The sequence below is a fragment of the Engystomops pustulosus genome, chromosome 4, assembly GCF_040894005.1.
Source record: "Engystomops pustulosus chromosome 4, aEngPut4.maternal, whole genome shotgun sequence".
Taxonomy (NCBI): Eukaryota; Metazoa; Chordata; class Amphibia; order Anura; family Leptodactylidae; genus Engystomops; species Engystomops pustulosus.
In genome coordinates this window covers 194,800,096-194,819,057 of record NC_092414.1, presented here as the reverse complement: position 1 = coordinate 194,819,057, position 18,962 = coordinate 194,800,096, and the positions used below count along the sequence as shown (strand labels likewise).

Below are 18,962 nucleotides of genomic sequence, written 5' to 3'. Positions count from 1 at the left end.
ACATCAGGTCAGTCTGGTGCCGGTCTCGGGCTGTGACATCACAGCCCAGACCCGGCACTAACACTCAGGATCGGAAAAACTCTCATCCTGGGTGTTTAACCCCTTACATGCCCCGCGGTCAAGCATGACTGCTGTGTGTAAGTATGTCCACCGTGGATCAGACCCCCTGGTGAGCTTACCGGGGATCCGATCCCTCCTGCTGCAGTCGGGGTCCGGCGAGTGCCCCGAGGCTGCCATCTCCTCTTCGCGCCGGCTTCGGCCTCCTGGCAGGACCCGGCTGTATGTAACTGAGCAGTTACTCACTGTAAATGTAAATGCTATGGTAATTCCATAGTAGCCCCATAATCCATCTCCTAAAACATATACAGGCAGTCCCCGAGTTATGTACAAGATAGGGTCCGGAGGTTTGTTCTTAAGTTGAATTTGTCTGTAAGTCCAAACTTTATATTTTATAATTGTAGATCCAGACAAAAAAAATTTTGTCCCCAGTGACAATTGGAGTTTAAACATTTTTTGCTGTAATGGGACGAAGGATTATCAATAAAGCTTCATTACAGACACATTACAGCTGATCATTACAGTCTGGGACTATAGTAAAGCATTCAGAAAGCTTCACCAGAGGTCAGAGGGGTCTGTCTGTAACTATGGGTTGTCTGTAAGTCGGGTGTCCTTAAGTAGGGGACCGCCTGTACACTCTAGATAGTAATCCCACCATAGTAGCCCCGTAATCTGTACCCTTTAGCATATACATTCTAGATGATAATCCCACTATAGTAGCTGCATAAATTATCTCCTATAACATATACACTCCAGATGGTAATCCCATAGTAGCCTAGTAATTCCTCTCCTATATCATATACATTCTAGATGGTAACTCCCTCTATAGTAGCCCCATAATCCATCTCCTATAACATATACACTCTAGATGGTAATCCCACCGTAAAGTGTGTATATAAAATATCATTACACCATGAACATCCTCTTCAGCTTCCATCATCGAGGATCATTAATGGAGTTTTCCCTCAATGTGCGCGGTCACGCATAGCGACCAATCCCATTCCAGCTCTTTGCGGTCGTTGTTATAATACATCTTGTTATGTAATAATTTTTTTCACGCTCATCCCATCGTTGAGAGGCAGATTTGTTCTGCCGCCTATAAACCGGGGTCGTGATTTAGGGGAAAGTTTGTCTTTTAGATGGAAGAGGTGACTATAAAGAGTCGGAAACGTGGTGGGGCTCTCACATTCATTATTAGACGGTGCGAGGTTTTTAAAATGTGTTTTATTTTTTCACGTTGCGCTGTAGCCTGAGGTGCGTTACCAAAGCAACCACAATGATGAACGTCCCTCCTCTCCCTCTGCCTCTGTATATTCCTGGCAGACGCTGTATACAGATGCTGGAGATGCCGGAGAATCGTTCAACCCTTCCAGTCGTGACACTTTACAGGTAAAATCCAAAGTATAAGTCATTTTTGTATATCCGTCGTCATAGGTGACCATCCTTTGTGTATAGAGTGCAGCAGTCAAGTTGAATGTCATCTATTGTTCTCTGGTATCAGGCGTGCCATTGAACAATCAGCCTAGTTTACAGAGAAATCCCCTCACTCCGATCGCTACTTCATCTCCAGATACGCTTACGTCTATATTAGATCAGTAATCAGTAAATTAGACTAATGTAAGACTTGTAATGTTTCCTTGAAGATGATGATCTATCGGATCTTGCAAGAAGGCAGATGACAATCTATTGTTTGTATAATCCGAATCCTGAAAGAAAGACCAAAAAATAGTCCGTATCAGATCAGGGCAAAACGATATATTATTATGTTATTCCTCTTCCTATGTTCAGATCTGGAGATAAATGGTGATTTAAAGGGAACCCGTAAGCAGAAATGTAATAAATAACCATCAGTATGTTGTCAAGCAGATTCCCTCCTTCCAGATTGTGTGTCTTTTATGGTTGAGCGCGTTAGTATCATCCAGAAAATCTAGGTGTAAATTGGTTGTATAAAGTCATGGAGGTGGAGGGTTTTAATGCTGAAGTCAAGCTCTACCCACCTCTGCGATTGACATCATGCTCCCGACTTCAGAGAGAGCTATATACTGATAATCCCTGAGAAAGTCTACGCATAGCTCCCAAACTTGGTGGGACACTCACATTTGGGCACTTTCCCAGGTGGTTGGGAGAAGGTCCTGGCTTGTCCCGCCTCCTGGTCCCTGACTCACCAGAGCTGTATTCTATGGCAAAGTTGTGTGGAGGTAGCACATCCCCTTACTGGCCTTCCCCCCTACCCTGAAGCAGGACTATGGGGGAACGAGGCAAAGGTGAATTTTTGTTTAATACATAGTAAAAGGGAAGAACAGGGGGCTACACTATGAGGGAAGGGGCCACTATATAAGGGTAATGGAGGACAGGAGGCCACTACATGAAAGGAGATGGAGGAGGACAAGAGGCCACAATATGAGCGGAGATGGTGAACAGTAGACCACTATATGAGAGTAGTAGGAGGAGGACAGGAGGCCTAAATATGAGGAGGAATAGGGGAGGACAGGAGGCTACACTATGAGGTGAAATGGAGGAGGACAGGAGGTCACTATATGAGGGGAAAGGGTACTACATAAAAGGGGATGGAGGAGGACAGGAGACCACTATATGAGGGGAGATGGAGGACAGGAGACCACTATATGAAGGTAGAAGGAGGAGGACAGGGGGCCACACTATGGGGTGAAGTGGAGGAGGACAGGAGGCCACAATATAAGGAAAAGGGCACTACATAAAAGGAGATGGAGGAGGACAGAAAACATTTGCCTTCTGCCTGATACTACCTATTGACTCATTGCTAGTGTCCGCTTTGCTGCATTTTTAGGACAGGTGACAGGTTCCCTTTAAGCCTGGATTAATTCTCCATACAGCAGCCGGCCCATTCCTTTCCCATTTGTATGGCATCCAGCTGATTGCTGCAGGCGCTGCTATGTTTGTGCTCATAGTGCTGTGTTATACATAAAACGTAGCGGCGTCTGAGTGTATTGCTCCTTAGGGAGACACCATTTAGGAAAAGTATATTAGGGGACACAGCAAGAGGCTGCACGGAGCACAAAATGGAAAAGTACAGAGAATAGTAGTGTGGAGTCAGCACAGGTACGTCTCGACCAGAAGGTGCGTGCGCTTGTATGGGGAAGGGAATGTGGTGAAAGTGTAGATAAGAGAACATATCTTGGTGGATGGAATTAGACAGGGGATGCATCTGCTACACACAAAATCCCAAAAAATGCAATGAGGCAGCACTCCAGTAAGTATAAAGGTGATCTTTATTCACACATGGCAAAATAAGGTGCAACGTTTCAGCTCATCCATAGAGCCATTATAAAGCTGCCTCATTGCAATTTTTGGATATCTGACCTTACAAACCGGTGGATCGGGTTTGTCAGAGGCGTGCACCCACCATTGGACTTGATCCATTATACTCGCTGTGCTGCTCCACAATTGTACTGTTTGCTACACACGAGAGATGTAGGTAGATGTTCATGGAGGGCAGCTTGTGGGCTAGAGCTGGAGTGACCGGCTTAGATGTTTAGAGTTTAAAACTTGTCCTTAGGTAGGCCTTAGCCACCCCTGTCATGGACCAGCAGGGTGAAGAAAAGAGAAGTTTTCTTCACCCTCTGTGTGGCTCGTATCTGCATCCTTCTTGTGGAGGAGCTGGGTGAGCTCTGCTGCATGGGCAGCTGAACTTGGTGCAGGTTTCTGGGTGCCAGGGACTAGCCACTGGACACTTAGCAGGAGCCACATCCTGTCTCCTGTGAGGTAGTGACGGTTTGCTTGTGAACAAGCCGGCACTAAGAGCCGGCTCTTTCATGTGATGACATAAGTTGGCTCACTTAACCCCACCCCTAACTGGGTAACCACGCAACCTTTAAAAAAAATTGGGTTAAAGCAGTGTTTAGAGGGCTGACTGATGGACCTGTGGTTCCCGATTATACATTTATTAGAGAGCCATTCCAGAGCCAACTCTTTTTAGTGAGCAGAGCTTAATGCGCCGTTTCGCGCCCACCGGAGCTTTCTCAAACTGCATTTGAGATTTTGTGAAAGCGCCAGTGGGTGTGAAACAGGCAGTTACCCGGCTTTGGATTTCACGATGTGCTGCATCTTTCAATAAAGAAAACATTTGTTGGCGAGTGCCGCTTCATGCCTCCTTCCTTTGGATGGTTATTCTGGGTCTTTATTCGGAGCTGAGCACCACCGTATACAGCGCTACATATGGGATCCAACCCTTCGTTTGTTTTGCTGATCGGTCTCGGATATTTGGGATAAAGGTAGATAAATTTTTTTAACATTACTCTTCTTTCATCCCATCTAGGACACATCAATAATGACATAAATTTGCGATTTTGAGTTGCATCGGCAGCATGAGCATCCCTCCTGAGAATCAGGTGACCGGTGGGAACGCCACCCTCCTGCAGATGGAAGGCACCGTGGACCCTGATCTATGGGAGCCCCACACCACAATTGTGGTGGTGATTTTTGGACTTGTGTGTGTCCTCCACCTGACGGCCTTCCTGTACACAGTCTGCCTGCAGAGTTATGTCAGTGCTGGCGCCAACACCTTTTCACGCCAAGTCCACGACGGAAGACAAGACAAGAACGTGTTTTATGGATTAGTGTCCCCGTTATTAATTGGCCACAATGACCCCCAGCAAAAAGAGAGAACCCCAATAATGATTGATATGTGATAGCAAAATAAATGGGGGGATACATCCTAAAAAACACAGGGGTTGTGGGATCCAAATTTTGAATATCTCGTACATTATAGAATCATCCTCTATACTTAACTTTATATTGCTTGATATAATTGTTTAAAAGACAACATTAAGGAGTTACTTATAGGGATTGTCCACATTTATAAGATGACTGTGCCACAATTCTGGCATAATTTGAGCTTTTATCTTGGATTTGCCTTAAAAAAATGGAACCCCCATAAATTGGTGATAGAACCTGACTTCATGTGTTTAGCTGGACTAAAGCGCCTCTGCAGGTGAAATGAAGTATTGCGCACTTTTACCAATGAAATCAGTGGCCTTTCCATGTAATGAGTGAGATACCCAAGTCCTGCAGAGGGGTGGAAGGGTCCGGAATGATAGGACCCTTTATGTACTTGAAACTCCATGAGGGCCCAATCAGGAGGCATCTAAATGAAAAGCTCCTGGGCCCCAACTATAATTTATCTTTTATAGTAATGGTCTAATATGGGGAAGAGAGGGGTATCACCAATCCCTCTACTCCCCAGTTTTGTTAAAGAAACGTGTTTCCCATTCCCGATCCAGGTGCTTAACTCCAAAACACCAAATTTGACCTGTGTGCATATACCCCAATAAGCCCTAACCATAAGCTAAGAAAATCTACCATCAATATCCATCATGATAAACCAGGGACATTAATCATATATCCAGGCACCGGGACTGTGTCATCTCCTTATATTTCTTATCCATGGCTTCCTTCCTTCTAAAATCAACTTTTATAATTATGCTAATGAGCCTCAAGGGGCTTTTGGAGCATTACCTGAATCCCCCTGTGCTGTCACACTGTCTCCCCCTCTTCTCCCCCAGCACTTCCACCTCCCTTCTCACACAGCATGTGGGGGATGGAGACCATTTAAAAGCCTGTGAAGCTACAGCACCGAGGGGCTCTGGTTACAACCCCAGAGCACTTCTGGCTAAGCATCATTTTAGAAGGAAGGAGACCATGGATAAAAAAAAATATAAGAAGAAGAACATCACAGTCACTGTCCATGGTTCTACGAGTTAGGTTTATCATGATGGGTTGTGATGGTCAATTTCCTTTAAACTTTCCCATTTAGGTTGGGGCTAGAAAGATATTTTTAGACAGAAAAAAATAAAAAATAAAATAAATATATATGGATATATCACAGTTTGGGTGGGATCATTGTTACCACTTCCTAAATGCAAAAATAAAGGGTAGTCCACCAGCTGCCCGATTACACAACAGGCGCATCAGTAGACCCAGCTTCGCTCCTTATTTCCATATAGTTACAAAGTGAATCCTCAAGTATAAGCCGACCCAATTATAAGCCGAGGCACCTAATTTTACCACAAATAACTGGGAAAACTTATTGTCTTAGGTATAAGCCTAGGGGGGAGGGTGGAATGCAGCCACTACTCTGAAATAAAATGGCCCTGTAGTGGCCTCCCTTCAAAAAATAATAAAGGTATATACTTACCCTCTGAAGCTCCGCGCAGATCTCCTCCTTCACACCAATCCTCCCGGCAGTGTGGGAAGAAGCACACTATGACGCCAGCAGGTGGCGACAACGCTGCCTCATAATGTGTGCGCATGCAGAGAACATAGACTGCCTCTGACCGCATTACCGGGAGGAGGAGATCTGCGCGGAGCCTCGGAGGGTAAGTATATATTATTTTTATATACTCCAGTATAGTTTGAATGGGATATTTTCAGCACAGACTCAGTATATACTCTACCACATAACTGGGGAACAGGAAAGATTTGCCTGAAAATCTTATAAAAGTCCTGCTATTACTTGTGAGGAGATTTGGCAGCTGGTAAACGCTCTTTAAGGACAAAAATGTAATTTTTGTAAAAAAAAGAAAAAAAAAAATTGTTAACGTCTTTGCCATGTGACTGCTGACTGTTTGCTGTATTACTGATGACTGTATAAAAGGCACCAGAATTACTAACACAATTTGCTTTCATTTCCTTCTCCACTCAGACCCGGTTACACTCTCTCCAACATAACTGCTGAGGGCAGGTCACATACTGGTCCTAGTGGTGACCTCTATACCCATAGCAAATCACTGGAACCAGGTCATTAAAGGAGCTTTCAGGTTGACTTGACCCATCCCTTTAAGCCTGTACACCACAAAGAAATTATTTTATGTCCAAGCCACAATGTCCATCACTATGGTGTCATCATTGATCAGGATTATCCGAGCTGTGACTTCTCCATGCCAGACATGATGCCAGAGTTGTCCTCTGTAGTAGAGGTTGGAGTCCGAGCTGTACTGCACCATGAGAACATGAACATAGACATAATGGGGGACAATTATCAGGGCTTGTATGTCTGTTTTTGGCCCCCCAAGCCCAGAAATCATTGCAATGCCTGGATGTTGGCCCCTTTATACCACCTCAGCACCAAGTGGGCACGGCCAGCAGCAGAGTAGGCTGACAAAGGGCGCTCCTGCCCCGCACCTGTGCAGTCACTACAGCCAGTGAATACAATGGAGGGCTAGCATAGTGAATTACCAATTTCGGGGGGATTTATCAAAAGTGTTTGAGAGCAGAACTTTTCAAGTTGGCCATGGCAACCAATCGGAGATGAGCTTTCATATTATAAACAGCTGTGAGAAAATAAAAAATCTGAGCTCTAATAAAGACTCCGAGTACTCCCTGAAGAGATGCTGTACTCCGCCTTTCACCAAGTGTTGTAGAAATCAGTAGTTCAGAGTATGTACAGGAGGAGTAAAGGACCAAAAATCTTAATTTTCAACAGCTTTCACCAGTGCAGCCCCTGGATGGAGACCTAGCTGTTGTGACCCACTGCCAGCAGTGGATATTATACAGGCGGGTTTGGGCAGCAGCCCGTGGCTCAAGGCCAACCAAATCGCCCTCCTAAACTCAGAAGGACCTTCACCCATGAATTCCTCAAACATCGGTTCCTATTCTTGATACACATGTACACGGGAGCCATTACTCGAGGTAACCAGAGGAGGAGGACACGGGAGCCATTACTCGAGGTAACCAGAGGAGCCATTACTAGAGGTAACGAGGGGAGGACACGGGAGCCACTACTCCAGGTAACCATAGGAGGACACGGGAGCCACTACTCCAGGTAACGAGGGGAAGACAGAGGAGCCATTACTAGAGGTAACGAGGGGAGGACACGGGAGCCATTACTAGAGGTAACAAGGGGAGGACACGGGAGCCATTACTAGAGGTAACGAGGGGAGGACACGGGAGCCATTACTAGAGGTAACGAGGGGAGGACAGGAGAGCCATTACTAGAGGTAACGAGGGGAGGACAGGGGAGCCATTACTAGAGATAACGAGTGGAGGACACGGGAGCCATTACTAGAGATAACGAGTGGAGGACACGGGAGCCATTACTCCAGGTAACCAGAGGAGCCATTACTAGAGGTAACGAGGGGAGGACAGGGGAGCCATTACTCCAGGTAACCAGAGGAGCCATTACTAGAGGTAACGAGGGGAGGACAGGGGAGCCATTACTCCAGGTAACCAGAGGAGCCATTACTAGAGGTAACGAGGGGAGGACAGAGGAGCCATTACTAGAGGTAACGAGGGGAGGACACGGGAGCCATTACTAGAGATAACGAGGGGAGGACACTGGAGCCATTACTAGAGGTAACGAGTGGAGGACACGGGAGCCATTACTAGAGGTAACGAGGGGAGGACAGAGGAGCCATTACTAGAGGTAACGAGGGGAGGACAGGGGAGCCATTACTCCAGGTAAAGAGAGGAGGACACGGGAGCCATTACTCCAGGTAATGAGAGGAGGACACGGGAGCCATTACTCCAGGTAACCAGAGGAGCCATTACTAGAGGTAACGAGGGGAGAACACGGGAGCCATTACTAGAGGTAACGAGGGGAGGACAGAGGAGCCATTACTCCAGGTAATGAGAGGAGGACACGGGAGCCATTACTCCAGGTAATGAGAGGAGGACACGGGAGCCATTACTCCAGGTAACCAGAGGAGCCATTACTAGAGGTAACGAGGGGAGGACACGGGAGCCATTACTAGAGGTAACGAGGGGAGGACAGAGGAGCCATTACTCCAGGTAATAAGAGGAGGACACGGGAGCCATTACTCCAGGTGGACAGAGGAGCCATTACTCCAGGTAATAAGAGGAGGACACGGGAGCCATTACTCCAGGTAACCAGAGGAGCCATTACTAGAGGTAACGAGGGGAAGACACGGGAGCCATTACTAGAGGTAACGAGGGGAGGACAGAGGAGCCATTACTCCAGGTAATAAGAGGAGGACACGGGAGCCATTACTCCAGGTAACCAGAGGAGCCATTACTAGAGGTAACGAGGGGAGGACACGGGAGCCATTACTAGAGGTAACGAGGGGAGGACAGAGGAGCCATTACTAGAGGTAACGAGGGGAGGAGAGAGGAACCATTACTAGAGATAACGAGGGGAGGACAGAGGAGCCATTACTAGAGGTAACGAGGGGAGGAGAGAGGAACCATTACTAGAGATAACGAGGTGAGGACAGAGGAGCCATTACTAGAGGTAACGAGGGGAGGACACGGGAGCCATTACTAGAGGTAACGAGGGGAGGACAGAGGAGCCATTACTAGAGGTAACGAGGGGAGGAGAGAGGAACCATTACTAGAGGTAACGAGGTGAGGACAGAGGAGCCATTACTAGAGGTAACGAGGGGAGGACACGGGAGCCATTACTAGAGATAACGAGTGGAGGACACGGGAGCCATTACTAGAGATAACGAGTGGAGGACACGGGAGCCATTACTAGAGATAACGAGTGGAGGACACGGGAGCCATTACTAGAGATAACGAGGGGAGGACACGGGAGCCATTACTAGAGATAACGAGTGGAGGACACGGGAGCCATTACTAGAGATAACGAGTGGAGGACACGGGAGCCATTACTAGAGATAACGAGTGGAGGACACGGGAGCCATTACTAGAGATAACGAGTGGAGGACACGGGAGCCATTACTAGAGATAACGAGTGGAGGACACGGGAGCCATTACTAGAGATAACGAGTGGAGGACACGGGAGCCATTACTAGAGATAACGAGTGGAGGACACGGGAGCCATTACTAGAGATAACGAGTGGAGGACACGGGAGCCATTACTAGAGATAACGAGTGGAGGACACGGGAGCCATTACTAGAGATAACGAGTGGAGGACACGGGAGCCATTACTAGAGATAACGAGTGGAGGACACGGGAGCCATTACTAGAGATAACGAGTGGAGGACACGGGAGCCATTACTAGAGATAACGAGTGGAGGACACGGGAGCCATTACTAGAGATAACGAGTGGAGGACACGGGAGCCATTACTAGAGATAACGAGTGGAGGACACGGGAGCCATTACTAGAGATAACGAGTGGAGGACACGGGAGCCATTACTAGAGATAACGAGTGGAGGACACGGGAGCCATTACTAGAGATAACGAGTGGAGGACACGGGAGCCATTACTAGAGATAACGAGTGGAGGACACGGGAGCCATTACTAGAGATAACGAGTGGAGGACACGGGAGCCATTACTAGAGATAACGAGTGGAGGACACGGGAGCCATTACTAGAGATAACGAGTGGAGGACACGGGAGCCATTACTAGAGATAACGAGTGGAGGACACGGGAGCCATTACTAGAGATAACGAGTGGAGGACACGGGAGCCATTACTAGAGATAACGAGTGGAGGACACGGGAGCCATTACTAGAGATAACGAGTGGAGGACACGGGAGCCATTACTAGAGATAACGAGTGGAGGACACGGGAGCCATTACTAGAGATAACGAGTGGAGGACACGGGAGCCATTACTAGAGATAACGAGTGGAGGACACGGGAGCCATTACTAGAGATAACGAGTGGAGGACACGGGAGCCATTACTAGAGATAACGAGTGGAGGACACGGGAGCCATTACTAGAGGTAACGAGGGGAGGAGAGAGGAGCCATTACTAGAGGTAACGAGGGGAGGACAGAGGAGCCATTACTAGAGGTAACGAGGGGAGGAGAGAGGAGCCATTACTAGAGGTAACGAGGGGAGGAGAGAGGAACCATTACTAGAGATAACGAGGTGAGGACAGAGGAGCCATTACTAGAGGTAACGAGGGGAGGACAGAGGAGCCATTACTAGAGATAACGAGGTGAGGACAGAGGAGCCATTACTAGAGGTAACAAGGGGAGGACAGGGGAGCCATTACTCCAGGTAACCAGAGGAGGACACGGGAGCCATTACTCCAGGTAACCAGAGGAGCCATTACTAGAGGTAACGAGGGGAGGACAGGGGAGCCATTACTCCAGGTAATGAGAGGAGGACACGGGAGCCATTACTCCAGGTACCCAGAGGAGCCATTACTAGAGGTAACGAGGGGAGGACAGAGGAGCCATTACTAGAGGTAACGAGGGGAGGACACGGGAGCCATTACTAGAGATAACGAGAGGAGGACACGGGAGCCATTACTAGAGATAACGAGTGGAGGACACGGGAGCCATTACTAGAGATAACGAGTGGAGGACACGGGAGCCATTACTAGAGATAACGAGTGGAGGACACGGGAGCCATTACTAGAGGTAACGAGGGGAGGACAGAGGAGCCATTACTAGAGGTAACGAGGGGAGGACAGAGGAGCCATTACTAGAGGTAACGAGGGGAGGAGAGAGGAACCATTACTCCAGGTACCCAGAGGAGCCATTACTAGAGGTAACGAGGGGAGGACAGAGGAGCCATTACTAGAGGTAACGAGGGGAGGACACGGGAGCCATTACTAGAGATAACGAGAGGAGGACACGGGAGCCATTACTAGAGATAACGAGTGGAGGACACGGGAGCCATTACTAGAGATAACGAGTGGAGGACACGGGAGCCATTACTAGAGGTAACGAGGGGAGGACAGAGGAGCCATTACTAGAGGTAACGAGGGGAGGACAGAGGAGCCATTACTAGAGGTAACGAGGGGAGGAGAGAGGAACCATTACTCCAGGTAACCAGAGGAGCCATTACTAGAGGTAACGAGGGGAGGACAGGGGAGCCATTACTCCAGGTAACCAGAGGAGGACACGGGAGCCATTACTAGAGGTAACGAGGGGAGGACAGGGGAGCCATTACTCCAGGTAACCAGAGGAGGACACGGGAGCCATTACTCCAGGTAATGAGAGGACGACACGGGAGCCATTACTCCAGGTAACCAGAGGAGCCACTGCTAGAGGTAACGAGGGGAGGACAGGGGAGCCATTACTCCAGGTAACCAGAGGAGCCACTGCTAGAGGTAACGAGGGGAGGACAGGGGAGCCATTACTCCAGGTAATGAGAGGAGGACACGGGAGCCATTACTCCAGGTAACCAGAGGAGCCATTACTAGTGGTAACGAGGGGAGGACACGGGAGCCATTACTAGAGGTAACGAGGGGAGGACAGAGGAGCCATTACTAGAGGTAACGAGGGGAGGACAGAGGAGCCATTACTCCAGGTAATAAGAGGAGGACACAGGAGCCATTACTCCAGATAACCAGAGGAGCCATTACTAGAGGTAACGAGGGGAGGACAGGGGAGCCATTACTCCAGGTAATGAGAGGAGGACACGGGAGCCATTACTCCAGGTAATGAGAGGAGGACACGGGAGCCATTACTCCAGGTAACCAGAGGAGCCATTACTAGAGGTAACGAGGGGAGGACACGGGAGCCATTACTAGAGGTAATGAGGGGAGGACAGAGGAGCCATTACTAGAGGTAACGAGGGGAGGACAGAGGAGCCATTACTCCAGGTAATAAGAGGAGGACACAGGAGCCATTACTAGAGGTAATGAGGGGAGGACAGAGGAGCCATTACTAGAGGTAACGAGGGGAGGACAGAGGAGCCATTACTCCAGGTAATAAGAGGAGGACACGGGAGCCATTACTCCAGGTAATGAGAGGAGGACACGGGAGCCATTACTCCAGGTAATGAGAGGAGGACACGGGAGCCATTACTCCAGGTAATGAGAGGAGGACACGGGAGCCATTACTACAGGTAATGAGAGGAGGACACGGGAGCCATTACTACAGGTAATGAGAGGAGGACACGGGAGCCATTACTCCAGGTAACCAGAGGAGCCATTACTAGAGGTAACGAGGGGAGGACAGAGGAGCCATTACTCCAGGTAATAAGAGGAGGACACGGGAGCCATTACTCCAGGTAATGAGAGGAGGACCCAGGAGCCATTACTACAGGTAATGAGAGGAGGACACGGGAGCCATTACTCCAGGTAATGAGAGGAGGACACGGGAGCCATTACTCCAGGTAACCAGAGGAGCCATTACTAGAGGTAACGAGGGGAGGACAGGGGAGCCATTACTACAGGTAATGAGAGGAGGACACGGGAGCCATTACTCCAGGTAATGAGAGGAGGACAGATACAATACTTATTTTTCCACCATAATTTGCAAATAAATTCTTCCAAATCAGACAATGTGATTTTCTGGATTAGTTTTCTTTGTCTGAATGACCTACCTCATGTGATGGCCCCAGTTGTAACCGATCACTTTTCAAAATCACTTGAAAATCACTTTTCAATTCTTCAAAATCCATCTACCCGTTCAAAAGATATGTCCCCCGGAAGTGAATAAGCTAATTCTTTATACCAGCCAAGGGGGCGGTAACATGACATCTCCTCTGGGGTGTGCCCGTTACAGCCCCCTTGGCTATTATGTGCTTTTTGTGCCTTAACTGTTGAACAGGTGGGCACATTTGAAAGAAACAAACGCCAAATTGATCAGGAGCACAGTGGCCACCACATGAGGTAGGTCATTCACAATTTTGTATATGGTATAGCTGCTCACTTAAAGGGGACCTGCCACCCACCGATCTGGTACAGTGGACACATAGCCAAGTCTTTGTGGGTTAATATCCACAATTACTTCCCGGGATTCCTTATTCGTCACCAATATAATCCACCGCTGTTTGTAGGAAATATACTGCCCCCCACCCTCCCCCCGACATGGACTGAGGATGGGATGATCAATTATTTTCTTCAGATATAACTTTATCATGAAAACTTATTTAAAAAAAAAAAAAAAATTAATAAAAACACACAAAAAGCAGCAAAAACAGACACAGAATAGATACAGAAGTTATATAATAACATTTCTTATTTTTTTTTCCCCAATATTCCTTTCCGTCAGCATAACAGCAGAATAGAACAAAAACGGTTTCCAATATATCGTGTACGTCCAGCAATTGGTCATGTGCGCATGGTGGTGGTGGCGGGATGAGGGTCAGGAGAATGGCCTTCTGGGACGGTAACCACCGAAACCTCGAAAAGGCGTTTATGAATTTTAAAGGGGACATTATACTAAAAATTTCATGTAAAAGATCAAAAAGATCAACCAAAAAAAAATAAAAAAAAATTACAAGAAAATACAAAAAAAAAAAATAACTTACCAATTTGACAGTTTAAAAACATTCAGAACAGGTTTTCCGATCCTTCTTCTCGCGGGACTTAATAAGGGGGAGGGTTTTCTTGCCTAGACAGTACTGCCATATAAGGCTGTATGCAAATCTGAGCATCCTAGGCTCCTCCCCTTTATCATACCGTTGTTTTTTTTACATGCACTAGCATGGTAGGAGGGGGCAGGAGACAGAATAGTCATTTTTGCTTGTTTTTTTTTTGTTTTTTTCTTAACCTAAGCATCCCTTTTCGTATCCTGCACTGTGTGTAGGAGACGGGTTCTCACAAATAATAACCGACAATAAACACTGGCAAAGAGGCGACTGTAAAAGAATACATTATACATAATAACAGGGGGAAAAAACGCTCAAAACCTCAGCATCGGCTAACGGTTCTTCCTCTTCCGGAGAATATGACGGGATGAAACATAACGGCTTCCTATACAATGCATTACCCCCCCTCCCCTCAAAAAAAAAAAAAAAAAATTATAATAATAATACAGAACATAAAAAAAAATATTAAAAACACAGCTTGTATAATTTCCATGATCTTAGCATAAAACAGTTCAGCACCAGGGACCTGCCGACAATGAAAAGGAAGAGAGGAGTCCGAGATTTATCACCACTGCCGGACGCAGTCATAGAAATTTCCCATCTGGTCCGTTTGGTCTGAGAAGACCTAAAATATATATAATTTTATATATTTTTTTGTTTTTTTTATTCTTCTGTAAAAAGTTTTGCACAGAGTCCAAAGGCTAAACCTGAGAAAAAATGGGTTGGACGGAGGAGAAAAGAGGCTTGTCGGATGGCTTCCTGATAAAACCGGCTGGGGACGGGGCTCGGGTAAATCCGTCAAGACGACACGTTGGCCGTTGTGGGTCTGCTTTGGAAGTGGTGGTTTGTGGTGTTGACGTTGGAAAGGGACGAGTCATTGGGGGTGATACCATAGTCCGCCGGCTGAAAAACAATTCACATCACAAACATGGTCAGCACTTAATTATTCACTCACTATTCTGCTGCTGGTGCAGTCACTACATGACATTACTTATCCTGTACTGATCCTGAGTTACATCCTGTATTATACTCCAGAGCTGCACTCACTATTCTGCTGGTGGTGCAGTCACTGTGTACATACATGACATTACTTATCCTGTACTGATCCCGAGTTACATTCTGTATTATACTCCAGAGCTGCACTCACTATTCTGCTGCTGGTGCAGTCACTGTGTACATACATGACATTACTTATCCTGTACTGATCCTGAGTTACATCCTGTATTATACTCCAGAGCTGCACTCACTATTCTGCTGGTGGTGCAGTCACTGTGTACATACATGACATTACTTATCCTGTACTGATCCTGAGTTACATCCTGTATTATACTCCAGAGCTGCACTCACTATTCTGCTGGTGGTGCAGTCACTGTGTACATACATGACATTACTTATCCTGTACTGATCCTGAGTTACATCCTGTATTATACTCCAGAGCTGCACTCACTATTCTGCTGCTGGCGCAGTCACTGTGTACATACATGACATTACTTATCCTGCACTGATCCTGAGTTACATCCTGTATTATACACCAGAGCTGCACTCACTATTCTGCTGCTGGTGCAGTCACTGTGTACATACATGACATTACTTATCCTGTACTGATCCTGAGTTACATCCTGTATTATACTCCATAGCTGCACTCACTATTCTGCTGCTGGTGCAGTCACTGTGTACATACATGACATTACTTATCCTGTACTGATCCCGAGTTACATTCTGTATTATACACCAGAGCTGCACTCACTATTCTGCTGCTGGTGCAGTCACTGTGTACATACATGACATTACTTATCCTGTACTGATCCTGAGTTACATCCTGTATTATACTCCAGAGCTGCACTCACTATTCTGCTGCTGGTGCAGTCACTGTGTACATACATGACATTACTTATCCTGTACTGATCCCGAGTTACATTCTGTATTATACTCCAGAGCTGCACTCACTATTCTGCTGCTGGTGCAGTCACTGTGTACATACATGACATTACTTATCCTGTACTGATCCTGAGTTACATCCTGTATTATACTCCAGAGCTGCACTCACTATTCTGCTGCTGGTGCAGTCACTGTGTACATACATGACATTACTTATCCTGTACTGATCCTGAGTTACATCCTGTATTATACTCCAGAGCTGCACTCACTGTTTTAGATGCTGGTGCAGTCACTGTGTACATACATGACATTACTTATCCTGTACTGATCCTGAGTTACATCCTGCATTATACTCCAGAGCTGCACTCACTATTCTGCTGGTGGTGCAGTCACTGTGTACATACATGACATTACTTATCCTGTACTGATCCTGAGTTACATCCTGTATTATACTCCAGAGCCACAGTATTCTTTGAAGATGAAATATTTTGGAGTTTAGCTCTGAAGCTTGGAGAATTGTGAATGAAGCCCCTGACTGTAACACAGACTGTAGCGTAGGACCCATTTAAGTTTTGACAAATACAAATTAGGTCAGATTAACCTGTCCACCAGTGTTTGATAGACATAACATTGTAATATACCAATTTATATAATAAAAAGGTTATAAAATATTAATTTCAAAACTGGCATCATTGTCTTTTATGAAAACTTCTTGAAGGTCCTTGGCCTTTGGTTGAACATGCATTGATGACCTATGTTCATAAGATTTAAAGGGGTTGTCCAGTATTTGAACAACATGGCAGCCTTCTCCCATAAACAGCGCCACACCTGATCACAGGTAGAGGATGGTATTGCACATTAGCCGTAATAATTTCTAGGCAGCTGACTATGGTCAGGGCAGGCGCAGTTCATGAAAGAAATAATCCATGTTTTTCAAATCCGGGACAAGTCCTTTATGTGTCCAGATTGCAGCAAAATGACCGAGCACGGTACGACCGCTTGTCTTCCTACCGAGTGACGAGACTAACAGACTATACTTACATGTCTTCGGAAGATCCGTTGCAGCAGGCTACGTTTTGGCGGTTCTGGAAGTTGCCTCCAGTCAAGGTCCGGAGAGCGAGTCCCATTTGGTCCAAAGATGTTGAGATCCTTGAAGCATTCGGTCTCAATCATCTAAAGACACAAAACACAGAGATCAGAGACACTGTAATAAATGTGACCAGCTGCAACCTGAGGAGGAACCAGCCGAAAAATGCTTCATTCCCCAACAGCGCCACCACAGGAGAAAAGTAGCATTACACAATCCAATGGTAAATACATGGCTGCTGTGCTCATCCCAACACACTGGACTCCCCAAACCACCACCCCCGAGCCAATGTAGTGCCCGGCGGCCTCCCCCTGCCCCCCTTCTCCGCCAATGTAGTGCCCGGCTGCCTACCCCTGCGCCCCACCAATGTAGTGCCCAGCGCGCCCCCACACCAATGTAGTTCCCGGCTGCCTAATCCCAATGTAGTGGGGCTCAAGGTGCTAAAAGATTAACCAGAACCAAAGGCATAAAGAATCCATCCCTGTGACCCATGTGCACTGTATAGACTTCACAATGAACACCATGGGGCAGATTTACTTACCCGGTCCATTCGCCATCCAGCGGCGCGTTCTCTGTGGTGGATTCGGGTCCGGCCGGGATTCACTAAGGTAGTTCCTCCGCCGTCCACCAGGTGTCGCTGCTGTGCTGAAGACCATCGGAATGCACTGGAGTTCACCAATCACCAAGCTATCCTGGGTGCAGGTAAGCGAGTGTCGAGCAACACTTTTTTTTTTTTTTTTAATGCGGCGGTTTTTCCGAATCCGTCGGGTTTTCGTTCGGCCACGCCCCCCCCTGATTTCCGTCGCATGCATGACGGCGCCGATGTGCCACAATCCGATCTCGTGCACCAAAATCCCGGGGCAATTCAGAAAAAAAAAAAAAACGGCCCTTAGTAAATGACCCCCATTGAGCTTCTGCCCCTTATTTTACCAGCAATCCAGACCCTCATCAATAAAAAATAAAATTCAGACGTTTTGTTAAACTATAATCGTGGAAAGTGTAAAAATACTTGCCTCATTCTGCCAGGGGATTGGCACACAGCCAGTGGCGAACTTGGCGTAGAAATCATTGTCCGTTTTATCCAAGTTGACCCCTTTGACTGTTGAAAACTGCTCAATGTCCAGCACGTCCTTACAATACACGGCCCGGGGCTGGGGAGAGGGGGGATACATGGACAGATAAGACCTCATGCACACAAATAATCCATATATACTACAGAACATCAGTGGTGGTCTTATAGGGAGGACACAGGACATGCAATCCCTGGTTGTGAGCGAGGCTTCCTCCATATATTGCTATACTGCTATGGTCTATGAGACGTGCAGCCATTTAGAATTATCATACAAGCTACGTACATCCGGCACAAAAGGCGGCTTCATCATCCCAGCTTCCAGCCTCTTGAAATTGATATTCCTGAGAAATGGATGCTGCTTCACCTGGCCAGCACCCTGCTCGTTGCACCCCAGCCGCTGCTTTGGGTCTTTGGCTAATAGCTGTGAAGAATAAAAGAACATTAGGAGTGACAGGGCCCGGACAGAGATCCATATGGAAGATAAGATTTTCTCTACCTATAATCACCACTAGAGGGAGCTGAAGAGCTTCCTGCATACATTCATACAATATAATACCCTCTAGTGGCTGTAATGATAACTGCAAGTAAAACATTTACCGTAGCTTTTTTTCCCCCTCGGTACAAATTGTTATATAGCAATAATGCGTTTGCCTCCTTCCATTTCTTTTCGCTTTTTAAATAAGCAAGGCTTTAGT

General features: G+C 46.9%; 1 protein-coding gene and 1 long non-coding RNA gene across 2 annotated transcripts in view; one reads left to right on the top strand and one right to left on the bottom strand.

The window, feature by feature from the left end:
• Positions 1–938: 938 nt before the first annotated feature.
• On the top strand, positions 939–6,709 carry LOC140127961 (uncharacterized). The gene is made up of 2 exons (XR_011855089.1): positions 939–1,446; positions 4,352–6,709. It is a non-coding gene; the product is annotated as an uncharacterized lncRNA (long non-coding RNA).
• A 7,640-nt stretch (positions 6,710–14,349) lies between these two features.
• Positions 14,350–18,962, bottom strand: part of LOC140127960 (G protein-coupled receptor kinase 5-like) — a 51,936-nt gene continuing 47,323 nt past the window's right edge. The window contains exons 13-16 of the mRNA XM_072149233.1: positions 18,551–18,688; positions 18,209–18,346; positions 17,150–17,281; positions 14,350–15,133 (exon numbers count right to left, since the gene is read on the bottom strand). Coding sequence (XP_072005334.1) covers positions 15,029–15,133; positions 17,150–17,281; positions 18,209–18,346; positions 18,551–18,688 — 513 coding nt within the window. The 3' untranslated portion in view covers positions 14,350–15,028. The remainder of the gene's footprint in view (positions 15,134–17,149; positions 17,282–18,208; positions 18,347–18,550; positions 18,689–18,962) is intronic.